General features: G+C 34.2%; 1 protein-coding gene and 1 pseudogene across 9 annotated transcripts in view; one reads left to right on the forward strand and one right to left on the reverse strand.

Moving 5' to 3' along the window:
- The first annotated feature begins 300 nt into the window (after positions 1-300).
- Positions 301-1493, forward strand: LOC149835179 (fatty acid elongase 3-like pseudogene; annotated as a pseudogene).
- Positions 1483-20228, reverse strand: part of LOC149835180 (uncharacterized) — a 65774-nt gene continuing 47028 nt past the window's right edge. The window contains exons 8-23 of one of the 9 annotated variants that reach the window (XR_016432823.1): positions 19318-19379; positions 17405-17493; positions 16941-17013; positions 16798-16857; positions 15459-15605; positions 15248-15286; positions 14265-14302; positions 10424-10510; positions 5936-6101; positions 5783-5860; positions 5424-5555; positions 3911-3987; positions 3583-3652; positions 3293-3355; positions 1907-2041; positions 1483-1770 (exon numbers count right to left, since the gene is read on the reverse strand). Coding sequence is in view for 5 of the 9 variants with exons in the window: in XM_090011749.1 (XP_089867875.1) it covers positions 1907-2041; positions 3293-3355; positions 3583-3652; positions 3911-3987; positions 5419-5555; positions 5783-6101; positions 10424-10510; positions 14265-14302; positions 15248-15286; positions 15459-15605; positions 16798-16857; positions 16941-17013; positions 17405-17493; positions 19318-19379 (1396 nt within the window). In the remaining 4 variants the exon portion in view is untranslated. Of the gene's footprint in view, positions 1771-1893; positions 2042-3292; positions 3356-3582; positions 3653-3910; positions 3988-5281; positions 5556-5782; positions 6102-10423; positions 10511-14264; positions 14303-15247; positions 15287-15458; positions 15606-16797; positions 16858-16940; positions 17014-17404; positions 17494-19317; positions 19380-20228 lie in introns of those variants that run through there. The other 8 variants (XM_090011751.1, XM_090011752.1, XM_090011749.1 and 5 more) reach the window with 8 other exon arrangements.

The following is a 20228-nucleotide window of genomic DNA, read 5'->3' on the forward strand; positions in this document are numbered from 1 at the left end:
AGAGGCACGCAGGAAAACTGTGTCCCCACTGCAATCAATGGAAATGAGTTCATTTACTCAGCTAAGATTGAAACACACCCACGGGTGTCACGCTCAGATATTTATGAGGCAGCCTGACCACCAACGCCTAACGTCGTCTTAAGCCGAAGCCCACCAGGAGGCGAGGAGAGACCCACGCACCAGACAGGGACGGAATACTCCCCAAAACAAAGTTCCCCCCCTGCAGCAACACGAGAAAAGGGATCGAGTGATCTCACAAGGACAGCCAAAGACAAAAAAAAGGAAAAAGCAGAGGGAAAGGTACCACCAACAGACCCAACCACAGAGAGACTGGAGGAGATGGTTGGATACAGAAAGAGAAACGTAAAGAGAGACTGATTCAATAAGAGAACCTTCTCTCTTCGTTTGCCTTATGCAAGGAAAAGAAGAGGATGGCGGCGATGAGTAGCATGGTGGTGTTGGGAATGCAGAGATTGCAGTACTATCTAGCAGAGCACCCCATGATCGTAAACTTCAGATGGAGCGACGCCCATTCTTGGGGATCAACTTGGCCATTCTTATTCTCCTCCATAGCCATCTACTTCGCCTCTGCGCTGTTCCTGAGCCTCCTCCTGATCAAGCGCAGGCGCCCCGTCCCGCTCGGCCCCCTTCCGGCGCTGCACAGCCTTGCCGTCGCTGTCGTCTTCGCGACGATCCTTGCCGGGCTCAGCCTTTCCACGGCTGCGGAGATTCGCGACACCCGCTGGTTGTGGCGCCGGAGCATGACCCCAATCCAGTGGCTCCTCTGTTTCCCCCTCGGCACCCGCCCCTCCGGCCGCGTCTTCTTCTGGTCCTATATGTTCTATATCTCCCGCTTCCTCCTCTCGCTCCGCACCTTCATCTCCATCCTCCAGCGCCGCCCGCGCACCTTTTTCCGCCTCTTCCACCACTCCATCCTCATCTTCATGTCCTTCCTTTGGCTCGAGTTCTCCCAATCGTTTCAGGTCGTCGCCATACTCTCCACCACGTTGGTCTACTCCGTCATGTATGGATACCGCTTCTGGAAGGGCGTCGGGTGGCCAGCGTCGTGCTTCCCCATCGTCGGGAATTGCCAGATTCTTCTGCTGGGCTGCTACGTCGCTGCTCATGCTGGCGTCCTGCTCTTGCACTTCAGGAAAAACGGATGCAACGGGATCGGAGCGTGGGTGTTCAATTCCTTCTTAGACGGGGCTCTCCTTTTGCTCTGTCTCGGTTGCTACGTCCAGAAACATCTGAAGAGAAGCAGAATGGTTGATGATGTTCACCACAGTTCTATGGCTGGCAATGGAGCAGAGTCTTCTGAGTTAGAGGTGAAGAAAGAAAGCTAGCAGAGAACCCAGAAACCTGACTCTGGTATACACAACACTTTTTAGAGTTAGCAAATAATGCTATCCCTGAAGAGTGTTAAATTTTTTCCCTTTTTTAAATTGTAAAAATGTTGAAACAGCATAATTGCAGATTCCGTTTGAAGGTAATTCCTCACGTGTATATTGAATTCTTTTCTTTCACTCTTTTTCCACATTTCTAATTGCTCTACACTGCAGAATCTTTATCTCGTTTAATACAATGTCCAAACAATTTATCAAGAAACAAAAATTAAGTGCAGCAAAGCTTAAACAATGGGAAGATTTTTAATCATTATGAGAAGATAAAGTCCCCATGTATGTAAATCATGTCCTGGCACAGTACAAACTCTTTATCTTCTTTCTCGCTTCTGGCATGACTGTTGGTAGAAACAGATTGAGCACCCTCCTGTAAATGCAGAGAGCATCCGTCAAGAAACCTCTGTGGCGCATATACTCTAACAGTAAACCATAGTGGGCTTAGCTGTTACTAGCACCCAAGAAGGACAAACAAAACTGGGTCTGCGCCTACCCATAGAAAATACCTATGCCGTTCTCGTCAAGTACTCAATATCTGCTCCAACTTCTGCAATCTTTGCTTCTTTTGAAGTCATTGCAGCCTTTGCAATATTATCAACATCAAAGTCCAATGCTACTTGCTTCACAAGACCCTCCAGCATCTGTGTTTGCAAAACATCAAGGATAGCAGATAAAGTAGGTGTGTCTACAGGCATCAAATGGCATCCTCATAGGGTACTAATTCACTTTGCGTAGACAAAAAGCTTTTGGTGCAAAGAACCAACCAGATACGGAGGAAATATCTAATGGAATTTAAGCTACAAGAGAAAGTAATATAGCCCAAAGCAGACACCAATGTAGAGTGAGATGAAAAGAAGACATGAATATTTATGTCATATTTTATGAAAAGGAAAATCACATTTAAAAGAGTTACAGCGAGAATAGGCTTTAAAGAAGGGAAAATGGGAAGAGAGTTAACTCATATTCAAGAGAAAAGAAGATTCCAATCGCAAAGAAGAAAGCAAAAGGGAAAACAAAAGAAATATATGAAGAAGGTCAAGATGGCATAAATGCCTATGAAACCAAAAAGTTAAAGAAGATGTGAGCAAAAGATCAAGATTTTGGAAGTGTGTGATATATATATATATATATATATATATATATATATATATATATATATATATATAACATTAAATTTAGATAGATTCAACATTATTAAAATGACTAAAATACCCTTAAAAGAATGGCATTTTTTGAAAAAAGCATGGTTACTTTTTTGGGTATTATAAGACTTAAATTGAAGGAAAAAGAAAAATCAAACACCTTTTTCAAAAAAGTAACTTTATCAATCTATCAAGGTTACTTTTTTGACCCCAAAAAACTAACCATGCATTTTTTTCAAAATTGTCATTCTTTTAAGGTATTTTAGTCATTTTAACGAGGTTGAATCCATAGTGCCATTGATATGATTTATATGAAAAAAAGGCTAAAGTTATTCTCATTTTGATCTGTAGAGTCCAGTCTTCTTTCTCTTCGCAGTCTTCTTTCTCTTCACTGACCTTAATGGAATAAATACATGGGGACTACAATGTTGGACCTCACTATTTATACAAACAACAAAGTAAAAATTCAAGCATATTTATAATATAAACAAAAATGGATCCCTAGCATAATGAGTTACTGCCTTCCACCATGGAAGAGTCAAATCAAAGAAGACCTAGTAAAGACAGTTTTGGAAATCATTCAATCGCCAATTCCTCGTGCAGACATTAATACAAAGAAACTAGCTATACATTGATGACAAAGCATGCGTTCACATGATTTTTATCCATATAGCAGCATCATGTCTTATCTGATTCTATCAAAATAAACTATCATAGTTCACAAGTATACAGGCCTATATCAAAGGATACAAGTGATCCAATTGCAACCAGAGCTCGGAATTTGGTATCTGGATCTTGATTTTCTTCTGTAATCTGCCACCCTAAATCATCAGTATATTTTCAAGGTATCAACTGAATACAATAATATTTGATTAAATAAAATGGTATCGGCCTGAAAATTTTTAAAATGGTATCACTATTGCCACCTATTGACTTGATGAAATGTTCCAGATTCAGGTAGGATGCAGATACAACCACATCCGGATCAATCTTTTATAACATAATTGGAATAAGCACAAGCTTATACTTGATAAACATACCTCTAAAGCAGCTGAGAGAACTTGAGCTTGGCCCTCTTGATCCTTGTCTTGAACCAAAAGCACTGTAAAACTGCAAAACAACTGTAGCAGATTAGTGGTGGCCAAACATGATAAACGACTTTACAGTAAAAGAGTAAAGGAAGCATGACCTTCTTTAAATGTGACGCTATTAAGCACTAATTTTTAAACGGGATTCTCAAGTCGTTGATTTCCAGAGTTCTCAAGCCAACTTTGAAAATGCTCACTAAACATGGGTAATATACTAAGATCTTTGAAAAATACCATCCAGATGCAAAAGGGAAAACTAAGTTGAATCAAAGTGACTTACTTGAGTAACAAAGTGGAATAGGACAGCTGTACATTTTTGTTGGGGTAAGTGCAGCAGATTGAGAATTTATCAAGAATCTGCAGCACCAACAACATAACCAAATGATAAGAAACTCGTCGTATCCATCAAAAAACAGATTATGAATGAGGTACCCTATCCAAAGAAGACCGAAAAGAGTAGGTTAACCATCAAATGAATTGAACACTAAAAGAAATAGAAAAACATTGGACAAAATAAGTCAAGTAAGAAACTCCAAGGGACTCAACAGAATCGTTAAGAATGGATAAAAACGTTAATAGTACAAGAGAAATCCAAAAGAGCTGTCGATGGGTTAAAATAGATGCCAAAGTGTTTGTTAGCTTTACACAAAGCATAGTATGAAGCACATATGATTATGCTTATGGCATTTAAATTTAATGTAAGATAAACTCTAGTTGCAAACCCAATTGTGTGTCTTGTTGAAAAAGACTCGAGTGCATATAGCTGAAAGTTCGAACCAGACCTCAATCCACTATAGGCAACTGAATATGCAGTCCATAATGTGGATTAACATTTACTTTACATATTAACAAACGTGTAGCCATATGCTACATTGCACCTATAATTTAAAGGTTTAAAATCATTAAATGGGATTTAGTCCTATATTGAGTAAAATGAGAAGTAATTTGCCTTTTCTCTAGTATAAAAGTTAAGAAGTACATCAACATATAGCATGCTATGCAATTGTGTGCTGCAGTTTGCAGTGTACAACTGCACATAGAGGGGAAAAATAATATATAAAAGATAAAGGTTAAAAATGACAGCCACAGTTTGGTCGCAGAGGACACAGTCAAAACCATGTCCGATGTGTGTTGGCATACCACAAGTCCTTTTATCGTTATCATATTTAGCGGGAACGCCTGGTGTCTGGCGTGTCCTCATGACAAAGCTAACCATCCATCAAATGAAGAAATCAAGATTATGTTTAACATGAGGAATATGAACTTCACAACTTCATTTACCAGAATTGTAGTCAAACCACTTTAGCCTGTTTGCTGATTTCACATGCAGTCATAGGGCATTGAGAAGGGAAAAGAAAAGCTGGTTTGACAACACAAAAACATGAAATTCTGATAAACGGAAAGATATGACTGACAGGAAAAGCTTGGACAGCAACAAATTGAGGAACATGTTATCCATCAGATAACCAGATTAAAGATTGCACTGACACAAAAAATATGATACTGAATTGGTACACCATGCAGAAATCGGAATTGAACCAGAAGAAGCACATTGTGGCACAAATTAAAGTGAGAAATATGAACCTATGGACTCAAAGCAATGATAGGAAGCAGCCAACTTGATAAGCAAATGTCAGAACTAATAATCCTAGCAATTTAGTTGGTTCTACTCAGGATAATGAGGATAATGATTACCACTAAGATATGAAAAGATAAATAACTAAAACCCAATCATACACGAGCAGTTTAATTCAATACATTATATACATTGAAACAGAAAAAACTGACCTCACTACGATGAAGATGCAACCACTTGTGAAAACAAGAATGCTTGAAAAGATTTACAACAGCTCGGATACTGGTTAAAAGATTTGCTGTCAAGGGTGTGTTTGATGTGGCCTTCTGAACCATCTGAATAAGCAGATCTGTCAGAGGAGAGCATGCCAATTGTAATTCGATGTGTAAAATGAAAAAAAAACTATAATCATACAATGTAAATGATAATCAGAATTGAAATCTACTTGGCAGAATAAAGTTAGGCAACCATGGTAGATGGTACTCAATCGACATGGAGCCCATGAATTTACCCAACATGAGATTCAGCAAGCAGATTCACAATGAGATCAAATTGCAAAATTAATATTACAAATACCATGTCCGTCTTCAACATTCTTGTGAAGTAATCTGGCCCCATCAGGATGCAGAACAATCATTCTCATGACATCAATTACTATACAACAAAACAAATCATCAGAACCAAGGAGGAAACACAACAGAAATATTAAAAATTTCCACAAAGGCTTACCTGGAAACAGCATGGCAATGGGCCAGGAGATTAATAATTTTTCTAACAAGCGAATATCCACATCCGAAAAAGTACTGCTGTGATAATGTGATGTATCTTTCAATACAGTGATAATAGTGTTTAACCTTGACAACTCTGTGTCCATTATTGACAAATGCTTTTGTGCCTGTGTAAAATAAAAAGGCCTCATCATCTTTGGAACACATATATGCATGCACGTATACACACATTTGAAATATTTAAGTTATAGCAGTTCAAGAAAGCATTACACATGATGAAGTGCTCCAAACTCCAGGAGTATACTTCACAAGATGAAAAGACAAGCTTTGCATTTCTCAAAATTCATGCAAAGAAAAATAAAAGGAGCAGGGTTTGCCTCACAATCTCCTTCCAAAATACCCATGAACAGACATGTTCTTAGGTGCCAACTTGATTAGAATAAAGTAAACCAGTAACTAGCTTCTACATTATTCACAATCAATTGTTGCAGGGAAAAAAAGATGAAACACACGCTTGCCTTTATCTATTCTTCTGTATGGAAAATAAACCCCTTGAAGCCTAATAAAGGTATAACATATTACAGAAGTTATTCTCTAGAAAACTACAGATAAATACCACAAGCCAACCAATATTCTCATGCTATTCAAAATTTTAGACAAAATAATACCACTAACATGACATTAATGAAAAAAGGAAATTTTTTAAGGAATGGTGATAATGCATGAAATGCATATCATATTATCATAAAATCATGCAATTATATGAACTTTTATAGCTTAAACACCCTTTTTTATGTTGTTTTAGGTGTGAAGGAGCTAAGGTTCGAATTTCATCAGAATCGAAGTTAAAACAAGAAAATTAGAGCATTTTTTGAGAAATCAGATCCATACCGATACGAACTGGATCCAAATTTGATCTAAATTATACCAAATGGATATCAAATCTGGTTCACACGTCCCCAAGATCTAAAGTCTTTGATTTGAAATTTTGTAAAATATTTTTCTATATATGGGAAACGTCCAGCACTGAGAAAAATGTCATACACATAGGGTTTCACACCTTTTTTTACCAAATCCCCCTTTCCCCTTTCTTCCTCCCTGCCTCTCCCTCCTTTCTGCTTCCCTTCTTTATACTACTTTGCTTCTCTATACCATCATGTTTTTCATTGTTCGTATTTTCTTTTTCTTTATTTTTTTTTGTATTTGTTGCAGGTAGACATGGCCAAAAGCTTGTAAACTCGGATTTGGTGCGAACCACCATCTACCTTCACAATCGGACAGCCGAGAACCCTCTTCCTTTGCAACCGACCGATCTCTTTCTTCCAACACTGATCTCTCCCTTCGTTAACTCGGTTTTCAATCGTACCACAGCAAGAAAAAGACGTATATGACGTGAAATCTGAAGTGTCAGTCCATTCTTTTCTACCCCTTTTTTTTACTTTTTGGTTTTTATTTTTACTTTTTTTAGTGAAAAATATAAAGAAAATAAATTTTGGCCATTTTTCTTTTTCGTTTTGTTTTGGGTTTTTGATATATGCTATTATTTGTCGTCTAGAGTCTAGATCTGAGGTCAGATCGTTTTCTTTTTTGTGTTTTTGTCGACTCTTGAGTCGTCCGAGTAAAAAAAATTAGCCGAAAAAGCTCGTTGGGTAAGTTTTGATTTGTAAAAATTGTTTGTATTGATTCGTAGCATAGATTATTTTTATATTTGTGTTGATTTGATCAATTTTAGAGTAGTTTTAGAGTAGATTTGAGTTTCTTTTTTTTTAGATTTAGGTTTTTTTTAAATAAAAAATAAGAAAAAATAGTTTTTTATTGATTTTATTGAATTTCAGGCATAATTTTAGGTTTTTATTGAAATCATTAGATTTAGATTGATTTATTTTCATTGTTCACATGATTTCTAGTTCAGTTTAGATTAGATTTAGGTTTAGATCAATTTATATTATGTTCTTTGTTTTCGGTAGTTGTTAGATTTAATTTTTTAGAATTTCTTAAATACCCAATTAGGGTTTTGATAGTTTTCTTTGATTCTTTTTAATTTTCACAATTAGATCTGAATATTTCCTGTTTATTTTCAGTATTAGGTTAGTTTATTTAATGTTTAAGTCATGTTCTTGCCTTTTATTAATTGCTTAAATTAGTTTTTATTTAATTATTAGATTAAATTAGAAAAATCAATAGAAAATAGATTAGTTAATTAGAATTTTTTTAATTCAACTGAATAGATTAGGTTTAATTTCTGTATTTATCAGTAGTTTTAATTCCAAAATTTCAATTTCATTAATCAGATTAGAAAATAGATGTTTTTGTGTAATTATCATTTTTAATTAACATTTAATTAATAGCCAAATTTAGATAGTTATTAGTTTCTGTTTTTATTTTTAATTAGCTATTTTAAATTCATGTCTTATTCTTATTTTCATGTTAATTAGATCAGTAATTATTTCAATTTCATTAGATTAACTTAGATGAGTTTGCTTAAATTAGTTTAGATTAAAAGTAATTCTAGCCGATTTCATGCTTTGTTTCAATTATCGTTTCTAGCTTAGTTTAGGTTATTTTCATTTAGTCATATTTTGCTTTAGATACAAATTTTTTATTTCAGTTAGTAGGTTAGTTTTAAATTAATTCACGTCAATGTAGTTCTTGTAGTTAAAGTAGTTTGTTAAAAAATATTAACCAGTTTCTTGCTTTCCTTTTAGTTCATAGTTTTAATTTGATTAAATCAATTAGATTGAATAAGTCAGTCAATGGTCTTTATTTCTAGATTATTAATTAGTTAAATACCGTACAACATATTTGTTATTTGATAGTTGTTAGTTAGTTAGTTAGTACATGAGTTAATTCTTGATTAGTTAGTTTGTTATTTATTTAGTTAGCTTCTTGTTAATCTTTAGAATCTTGATTTTCGGTTAGCTTGATTTCTTGATCTTTTTTTAGTTAGTTAGTTAACGGTAGTAGTTAGTTGTTTCTTGATTTTTGGTTAGTCTTTAGATTAATTCATTGATTCTTGAATTCATGTTGGGTTAGTCATTTTAGTTAGTTAATTATTAATTGCATTAGTTAACCCTTAATGATTTGTTTATTTTCTAGCCGATAGAATAAAATTAGAATAATCATTTTTTAGTTCATAATCATAGTTTAGTTAGTTAATTTCATTCTTAAGTGTTCTCTTAATATAGTTCCATCTTTTATTTAGTCCCTTTAATTTTTTATTTGATATTTCTTTGCTTATTGTTTAGAATAGGGTAGGTCCCTTTCTGTGTTTTTATTTAGAGGTCCCAACTGTGCCAGCATAAGGAGGAGGGTGGGCTGAGGTGGATACAGAAGAAGAGGATCATACAGCTCCTTGGATTTTGCTAGAGGGCCCGAGCATATTAGAACTTTTATTGTTTTTGTTCCCTTTTGTTTTTCAGTTAGATTGTTATTAAGAATAGTGTAATTTTCTCTTTCTAATTATTAATAAAGTATAATTCAGTGAATCATTTTACCTAAGTTTTGTTCCTTGAGGAGACGATCCGACTTCCTACTCTGCAATGAGTGCAAGAACTGGTTTTAGATTATTATTTGGTGAGCAGTTCTTGGTTTAAAAATATTGTTTTCAAAATCGTCACCAAATGGGGTGAAGAATCTGCCAATTAAATCACAGAAAGCCTTGATAGATAAAATGGGATAATTTATTTTCACCTGTTTGACAAAAATTAATACTAGCGACCAAAGACATCAAAATTAATCTTTATTGATAAGTTCCACATGAATCAAATCATTTCTAACTTTCCTCTTCAAAATAGGAAACCAGAAAATTGTTTTCATTGAGCAATTCTAGTTATGCCAGAATGATAGAAGCAAATAAGAAATGGAAATGACAATGGCCACCCTCAGTACGGCTAGTATAGACCATCAGGCTTAAAAATTATCTCAATTTCTCGAACATGATGAAATTATAAGTTCAAAATCAAGTTCCTCTTGAGCCACCAAACAGAGGAAATCATGCCACAAATCAAAATGAACAGAAAATTTGGTTTGAAACAAAACCAAATGCAGTAACCTGTGATCCTGATTGCTACTGTAGTTGCCAGAGTGGGAACCAAAACCGGAAGCAGTACAGGAATCAGAATCTGGAAGACACGGGAGGCAAGTAGAAAAAGTATAGGGAATCATTTAGAATGTGATAAGTGAACTATGTGAACATAAGAATTGAAATTCCTGAACATAGGAATCCTAACCACTTCCACTTCCGACTTCTGGAATCAGGACTTCAACTTGCTCTAAGTATTTCCAATAACTATGGTTGCTACACTCCTTTTGAAATACATATTCATCTCAAGCAAAACACTTACACATCAACCAATCAGAAGAGAGAATTTTCTAAATGCATGCCAAGGAAAATAGATGAAGAATTCGTGGTTCATTCAGCCAGAAGCAATCATAACCAGCAACCACATCACACATATATATTCCAAGTGAATAAATTTATGTTCCTCACCACATCATGCAATAGAGTGTCATTGAACTCAACAAACTTCCGTAGAATACCATCAAACTGAGCAGCATCAAATGACAACATTCCTTTCTGAAAATACAACACCATCCATAGGCATGTTAGAATTCTAAACATCAACAAGAAATTCTCATGGAATTGGGACTTTTAGATGGAAATGTCAAAATTTTCAAAAAAAAAACTAAAACTAATTTCATTCCTTCATGGGCAATAATCAGACAGAGACTAAATTTGTGGACGGAATACTGCAATTGAGGTTTTGGACATAAAGATTCTGCAGATATCACAAAAAAAGAAAAAAAGTATGCCATACGCATCCGCCATCCTCCTTGATGGCTAAAGAAATCTAAGCACGAACACAATTACAAGGTCACCTAGAGATGGATCATTTAGAATTAACTAGGAATAAAAGTTCAGTAGAAGCAGCTGGGGAATATCCTAAAGTAGTCATCCACTACTTCACTAACATCTTTGCCAAAAAGAACCTCAAACAAGCCGCATCGTGATAAATGAATAGACAATTAAGCGTACACAAATAGTGTAAATGTTGTCCACAAACACGCATAATAAATACGCATGGGAACTTTTCTCATTAGCAAACAATCCTGGAAGCTTACAGTTAGTTATAATGTCCTATATGACACAAAGCCTCGATGCAACAGCAGAGCTGAAAGTAATAATAGATGAACACCTCTAGTCCTAAAATTTACATCTAAATGTACAAGACCTAAGATTCCTTTAGGCTTACCCCAACATGAAGGCTAAGCCACATGAAATGCTGATTGCAGCACTCCATAGAATATTCTTTTCGCATTTTTTCATAATATAGCCTTTGTACCCAATACCAACAATTCCACCAGAGATTCTTCCCTAGAATTTTAGGTGAAAAAAACATAGCTTAATCCTCTCAAACCAACAAATCTTAAATCACAAGTTGCAACCGATATCATGACCGGTGTGATACATCTCATTTTAGGGTTCCCTAAGCAACAAAAATCTTGATTAAAGAAAATAATTTTGTAGACATTAGAAAAAACATTGAAAATATAAAAATAAAGAATGATAAAATATTAAACGAAAAAAAAAATCAAAAAAGTGAAGAGAAATTTTAACAGCAAAAGTTTATGCTTAATTCAAAATCAACATTGTTTTTTGAAGCTTTACTCCTTGGACCACCTCATGTCATGCAACCAAACCACTATCATTCCAATCTTCCAAGAACCTCAATTAAGAGAAAACATCCAGTTGCTCCCGTAAAACATTTCAATATATAACCTTTTCACTAAATTTAAGATATCCCTACAACAAAAGAACCTTCAACAACCATTAAATATGTACTTCTCTTTACCAATGAAAAACTACTAGGGAGAACAGTTGTCCTTGATGGAAATTCATGGTGAATTATAACCTTAGTTGTCAAAGGCAGCGCCTAGGTGACCTAGGTGCAGCCCCACCGCCTGGGCTTTTGGGTTTGGGCAGTGGGGCCCTCTTTTACCGGCTAGGCTGAAAAGCCATTTTTTTACTCTCTCTCTCTCTCTCTCTCTCTCTCTCTCTCTCTCTCTCTCTCTCTCTCTCTCTCTCTCTCTCTCTCTCTCTCTCTCTCTCTCTCTCTCTCTCTCTATATATATATATATATATATATATATATATATATATATATATATATATATATATATATATATATATATATATATATATATATATATACCTCTCTCTCGCCTTCTCTCTGTTTCTTGATCTCTCTCTCTCTTTGCTTCTCGCCTTCTCTCTCTGTTTCTCGCTCTCTCTTTGTCTCTCACTCCCTCTCTCTATTTCTCGCCTTCTCTCTATTTCTCTCTCTCTCACTCTTTCTCGCTCTCTCTCTGTTTTTCCTGTTTTTTTCTTTTGTTCCTTCTTATTCTCTATTCTTTTTTCCTTCTTCTTCTCTATTTGTTTTTCCCTTTTTTCTTCTTCTTCCTATTTTTCCTTCCTTTTTCCTTTTTTTTCTTCTTCTTCCTGTTTTTCTTTCTTCCTGTTTTTTCTTCTTCTTTTTTTTTCACTTTTTCTTCTTCTTCCTGTGCTTCAGTGTTTCATATATATATATATATATATATATATATATATATATATATATATATATGTGTGTGTGTGTGTGTGTGTGTGTGTGTGTAATGTAATTTATAATCTGTTCTACTGTTTCTGAGTTATATTTTTGAGTTATGTTTGTGAGTTATACACTTATATTTCTGAGTTATATATCTGTGTGTATAATAAATATATGATCTGTTTGACTGTTCTTTTTCACAGTTCACACTTAACATGCACCCACACATATCTGTGTATGCAATTCATATATAATCTGCTTGACTGTTGTCATTTTTCATAATATGATGTGTTAATTGTGAGCTTTGTGTTAGATTGAATGTGTCTAAGTTTTTTGGCATATTTTCGAATAGTGCAAAATTGTTAGTGCTTCTTATTAGAGTGACTGAAAAAGATCGCATCCATGTTCTAAATTTATTTCATGAAGTTTGGGCTTTTTATTGGATTTATTAATTTCTGTAAATAGATTGAGTTTTGTTAGGTTATTAGTTAATGGTAAAATAATGCATCACATCAATAGTTTATGGATGTGATTTTGTTGATTTACACACATGCACATGGCACACCCACACACACACACTCTTTGATTTGAAAATTATCCATAAATGAGCTCTCACCCACACACACATGCACACTTACAGTTATATATATATATGTGTGTGTTACTGTGCTTCTGTGATTTTTTCTGTGAAATTCTGAACTTTTATGTATATACTGATTTAGTATTATATTTTCTGTGAAATGCTGAATTAGTATTATATTTGTTTTTGTGAATTCATATTTTGTTGATTATACTGATACATTATAAGTAATTGAATATATATGTATATACAGTTTTATATATATATATATGTATGTAATTATGTATATTCTACAATATAATCTGAATTTTTATTTTTCTGTGAAAGCATGCATAGTTAATTTTGTTGATTTTCTTTCTGTCTTTTACAGCCCGAAAGCATGTTAGTTTTGTTGATATATGCATAGTTATTACTTTCTGATTTTTATTTGTTTCTGTGAATTTTTTTATAAAAGCCCAAAAGCATGTTTAGACTATTACTTATTATGTAATATATTATATATTTATATATGTGTGTCAATGTGTGTATCTGTGAAAGACTGAATTCATATTTTGCTGATATGTTATTTGGCAAATTTACATGTTTTTTTTTTCAATTGCTCATTTATTCTTAATTTTTTTGAGCAGGTTATAGTTGCATCATGGTTTGTTTATTTAATTATTCATTTCTTCTTATTTGTCTATTGCTTGTATTATATCTATTGTTGTTGACAATGTTAAATTTTTTGTATACATGATTTTATTTTTTGTATATTGTTCATTCACATTGTTAGTTGTATGATTTGTTTATTCAATTGTTAATTTATTCTTAATTTGTTTGAGCACGTTACGTAATATAATGGATTTACAGTGTTCGACGACATATTATTTGTCTGTTGCTTATTGCTGATTGATTTTATATCGTATACATGTTTCTTATTAATTTTAGTAGTTTGTTTACATACTTTGTATGTTTTTAAAAAAAAAAATATTTGGGATACCGCCTAGGCCCTGCCTAGGCTCACCGCCTAGCGCCTATGACAACTAAGATTATAACCCATATCCCTTGTGCCAAAAGTAGGGGGGAAATGCACGATATACAATTTAGTTTGCCTCTAGCAACTCTGACCAAATAATTTCCAATATGACCTCTTGTCAAATTGTCAATCGAAGAAAGAATTTTACCTTTGGTAGATGCTTGAAAGTAGCCACCTTTGGAACAACTGCAAGAAACTAAGAAAAACATGAACAACATAATACAATCCAAGTCACACAGGTTCAAATCAAAGGAAGAAGGTGATTAAGCATTTTTAAAATGTAAAGAAAACTGTAATATTACTATGTTATTTAGTGATATCAGCAAAGCCAAATTTGATTTTATCATGTTAGTTTTTAAAAATAAAAAGCTTTCCATCTAAAGTAAAAGAAGGAAATAACTGTATGAAAGATAAACTCATAAGATAGAAGAATCCAAATCTTCTTTTTTTTTTACTTCAAATTACAATAAGAACAGAAACATGCTCGCTCGCTCTCACTGCACGCACAGACACAGACATGTATGTATGCATGTATGTATGTGTATATACATACGTACATACATACATACATATATATATATGCTTGAAAATATAAGGGTTTTCTCAAGGGAATGTAAAAGACAAAAAATAGATGGCCTTTTCTTGAGAAACTCTCGGAGATTTTAAAATAAAGAGCATTTAAAATAAAATTTCAACATAACTGAAATTCTCAAAAAAAAATTATGATAATATCACATTGTTAGCACAATAATTTCATTTTATAGGTTTTTTGCAATTTTATTGCAAAATTTTGAAGCTTTTATCTTTTATGGGAAAAACATTAAAAACATAACAAATACAAAATTCTCAAAAAAATGTTATGATAATATCACATTGTTAGAACAATAATTTCATTTTATAGTTTTTTTGCAATTTTATTTCCATATTTTGAAGCTTTTGTCTTTTATGGGAAAACATTAAAAACATAATAAATACAAAACATGATCACTCACATGCACAGAATGAGAACAAAACCACGAAATGTTCTCATAATAATTGCAATGAGATGATTCCAGCCATTGATACATAAAAATTCCAATGAATTACATGATCAAGCAGCTGAATGCAGTCTTACAAATAAGAAAAGGATACCTGGCATGCAAGAAGATCCACCTGGAACATGAGCATTTGCTGAAACATAAAACAAACAGATAGTTCTGTTAGTAAAGCCGGCCAACAATAAGTTCGAGTTCATTGCAGAAGATATTTAAAGCCAGTTGGAGCTAACATGTGCCATCAACATATTTTAGGTGGAAAAAGGCCACAAGTATACATTGAACTAATCAACTATACTGGTACCCACCTCCGGTGTAAGGGTCATGGAAGGATGCATCCAGTGGAATATCCTTCTGTCCAGTATTCTGCAATATAAACTCCACAACTTGTTGACGGTATGAACTTGGAAGGTTTTCTTTCAAAAGCCATTTGTCAGCAACAGTGTAGGGGTTATCTGATGACAGATCATTCTTTAAGAAACAGATAGCATCACAATAAAATATCTCCATTCCCACCATAACATTTAACATGCCAAGATACAACCGTACGAGAACTTTGCACTCTACATTCTGTAATGCACAAAGCTAAAGAAAAAGGTTTACAAGATGAGTTTTTTGAACAGGTTCGGCAGAGTCAAAGGCTGCTTCTGGCTGGATTAACCAAAAGAGAAGGCAAAAAGCCAGCCAAACTCTCATGCCATGCACCTTAGCAGAATAGGCATCAGCCATCATTAGAGACCATAGGTGATCGACACAAACATTTGTGTCTTAAGATATGGTAAACTGAAGTTGGCAACTAGAAAACTAACCATTTTCAAGCAAGATATAGATGATCACAGGTGCAATTTTTAATTTGAGCACTGACAAAACTGTAAGAAACTAAAATGAGTTTGAGTGAGTCTATAAGAGTCGAAATGCTTCTAGGTTAGTCTTAGAGTAACTTCGGTTTTGATCAGTTTGGGCTTAGCGGGTTGAGTCTGATGTCTAGGATGATAGGTGCAATTGCCAATTTGAGTAAAACTCACTTTCCAACTTTTATTGACTCGCTTGGACTCATTTAGATTCTTACAATTTTCTCATGACTCAATTTGCCAATTGCACCTGTCATTCCAGATTCCAGAATCCAGAATGATAGGTGAAATTGTCAATTTGAGTCCTGAGAAAATTGCTATGGATACTAGACATCAGGCGCAACCTGCTAAGCCCAAACCAATCCAAAACTGAAATTTCTCTCTAAGACTCACTAGACTCATTTCAACTCCTACCAACCCATTTGAACTCATTTAGACTTACAATTTTCTCAGGATTCAAACTGAGAATTGCACCTATCAGATAAGGTCTTCAAGTGGCTCAAACTTCAAAGGTGCAATCAGAAACAACTACTTTGCAAATGTGAGCTTTATCAAAGATCACAAAAAACTAATTCCAGCCAATTACCTAGGAGAACAATACAATAATGGATTTAAGTATATATTATTTTATGCATGATTCTACTAGCAACTTGTACATAGTAAACAGTAATTCACAAATTAACATTACATATTATGATGAACAGAAGACTTACAAGAAACATTAAAAAGCATGTGCCCAACATAGCAATAAAACAATATTTTCACATTGCAACCACCAAAAGGAATGATAACAGACCTGTCCTATTGTATGGCAGTTTTCGGGTGGGTTCACCATCCCCAATGTCCACATCAAACACTGGATATGACATACTGTCAGTCGAAAGAAAATGACAAAGAAGAAAATAAAATGAAACTTTTAATTATTTCCTCAAGTCTTACCATAGTCATATCGAACGCCATCAAGAATGTTATGACTTGAATTATCATCAGGCCCATCAACAACTTCACCAATCTGAAATCAGAAATACAGAATCAGCTTAGATATATATTGTTAGATCCATGAGCCGAAGCAAGTGTCAAAAGATTTTTAGAACATCAATACAATGGAAAACAGGATTACAATATGACAGAAAACCCCCACTTTGTGATATTAAAAGCACAGATTACACTGAGAGAGTAGAAAAGGAAAAGTTTCTGATATAATGCACAATGATGAAGTTGCATTACAAAACAGCAACCACTTTGTCACAACTATTTCTCAAAAGATATGCAGAGGTAGCTTACCGAAGATCAAGTGCATCTAAAAGAGAGGAGTGAAGAGAGTTTATAGATTCACTTCAGTAACATTAAAGAGAACAAAAGAGAGAGAAACTACAAATGGATGAGATAAACCAAATAAATACCTTCTCCCACTTTTGATCCCTTAAGTTCCAAGAGTATGCCACACCATTATCTCCTTCTCTAACAACTTTTGTTTGTCCATCATGTGATCCTGACAAATAAGAAATAGAAATAACATTACACTTGAAATATCATTAGCTATAAAAAAATCAGAATAATAGCGGAACGGCAAATGCTATCAGCAAAACACATGCAAAACATATGAAAAAAAAAGGATCCAGAAAAAGTAACACTACATCACAAGTACATCTTCCATAAGAAAAGAGTAGAAAGAAATCAACTATCCTAGTGGTGAACATCTTGAAAAATTTACACTTTATACAGATCATTGGATTGGACTGTAATGAAATGATGGTCTTCAAATGTCCACCAAATTAATACAAAAGTGGACAATCACCAAGAAGGAACTCACTATGGAGTTTACTCACAAAACCCACTGAAGGTCACACACAAGATAAAATATATATATTAATATTTTATTGAAGGAGGTATGCAAGAAGCACAACATAAAAGAGGGGGCTCACCCCCTACTTATATACAACCAAGAGAGCTCAAATGAGCTGTTGGAGCTGGTCCAACGGCTCTAAATAGAGCTGTTGGAACCGTTCCAACAGCTCTTTTTGACTAGTCAACTTTATGTTGACTGGTCAAAAAGGAACCAAAGAAAAAGAAGAAAAGAAGAATACAAAAAGGGAAAAAGTTACAAGAAAATGGAACCAAACAAAAGAAAAAAGAACACAAAAAGGGAAAACAGTTACAGCAAAATGGAACCAAACAAAAGAAAAAAGAACACAAAAAGGGAAAAAAGTTGCAGCATATATATATATATGGGGAATGAAAAGCTACCCACTGAAAAACCTACCAAACCTACCCACTATGAAACATTTTATCGGGTTTTCGGTGTTTTTTCGAAATTCAGACCTTACAGATGTGATATATGTGATTGTTTTTATAGGAATCAGTTCTTGGAGCATTTGATTCCAATGCATGGATAGGTTTTTATGAGGTTTCAAAAATCAACGGCCTACAATTTTCATAAATTTTTGAAGCTCCAAATACTATTTTTTCATCCAAAATGAGTGATCCAAGTGTCAATTTCTAGTAAATCAATCATGCTGAACACATCTGTAAGATCAGAATTTCAAAAAAACACTGAAAATCCGATAAAATGTTTCTTAGTGGGTAGGTTGGTAGGTTTTCTAGTGGGTAGGTTTTCAATTCCCATATATATATATATATATATATATATATATATATACACAATTTAACATGGACACCATCAGCAAAATCTCAACCAGTTAGGTATGGATAGGGTAGAAGCAATCCAAGCCAGCCTGAGCTGACCTGTGCTGCTGTGTTTGCATTAGCTATTCCAGAGGGCATTGAAGCTTGATGCTTGGTAGAAGAATAGCTTCCAATATAGTAAATAAACATCATCAAGATTCAACACCATCATCCTTCCCATATGGTTGAGAAACACCATCATCATCAAGCCCTATCCCAACTGCATGGCTTTTGCTTTACAAGTCCTGCTCCATTCCTTCCTATTTAGAGCTACAACCTTGGTCATTATACAATCTTGCATAGAACCGCTCACTGCCTTCCTCCAAAGTCATCAATGCTTTTTTCTTAAAATTGGAAGCTTTGTTATGGTCAAGAAACATGTCATGAAAACACAGTAATGCTATGTCGAGTGCAGTTTAATGTGATTGTGCATACTCGTTCCTAGATGAATTTGTCCTGTTGATAGCCACAGCACAACCCAGATAATATAGAAACACTTACATTTCATAAGTAACTTACAAAATTTGCAATTTCAGTACACACGTATTTCAACAACTAAAAAATGTGTATGCACAAACGCAGATAACTACACAGTATGCACAGGAGCAAGAGGATATTTTGCATATCAAACCTGGTATTTGCAATGACTCATGCCCGGGTAAATCAGTCAACTTCAGCCCTCCAACCCTCTTCCTAGAAGTAAATAATAGGAGACAAACAACAAACATGAAAAGAGTGTACTTGAAGCTGCATCTATTGACCTTCAACATCAAATCTCTAATCACATATGCTCAATTTGCTTGTAAATAATAGGAGTCAAACAACAAACATGAAGTTATACTTGAAGCTGCATTTATTGGCCTTCAACATCAAAGTTATAATCACAGATGTTCAGTTTGCTTCAGCATCATGGCCAACAGAAAGGAAGTTTAGAAGTTTTACTTTTTTCTTCTTTCTTACTAATATAGAGAATGAAGACTGAGTGTTTGCTAATATGCTTCCCTCTTATCAATGAATATGATTAATAAGAAACTCTACTGAAGAAATACAGTTCACAAGGGAAACATTTTGTGACCAGAATGAAATAGGAAACACACCAAAAATATGTGAAAGTGAAGAAACATCTTAAGGAAGAGATGCAAAAATAGTACATGAGGCAAAATAAATGTTTCAGTAGATCTTTTGTCAAAAATTGGACAAAAGACCAAGAAAAAATGCCCCTGAGGACTGTAGTTTGCCACTCCTAATAAATATGCATCATGTTAGTGTACCAGACACCATAATGCATCACTCAGATGATGGCACGGTAGAAGCATCTTGAAGATATAGGAGGCAAATTTGGAGCTAGAAACAAAGGCAAACTGTTAAGATATATATATATATATATAAAAAAAACAAAATACCCATCAGCAGTATCTCGGTCTTTTTACTGTAATAGGTGCCAGCCCGTTAGGGGCTGATATTTTAATTTTCTTTTTGTATTTTATTTTTCCTTTTAGCTTTTTTAATTTTGTCTTTTTTCAAGATATGATGGGACAGCTC

Source organism: Nuphar pumila, chromosome 6 (genome assembly GCF_984573655.1).
Source record: "Nuphar pumila chromosome 6, dmNupPumi1.hap1.1, whole genome shotgun sequence".
Lineage (NCBI taxonomy): Eukaryota > Viridiplantae > Streptophyta > Magnoliopsida > Nymphaeales > Nymphaeaceae > Nuphar > Nuphar pumila.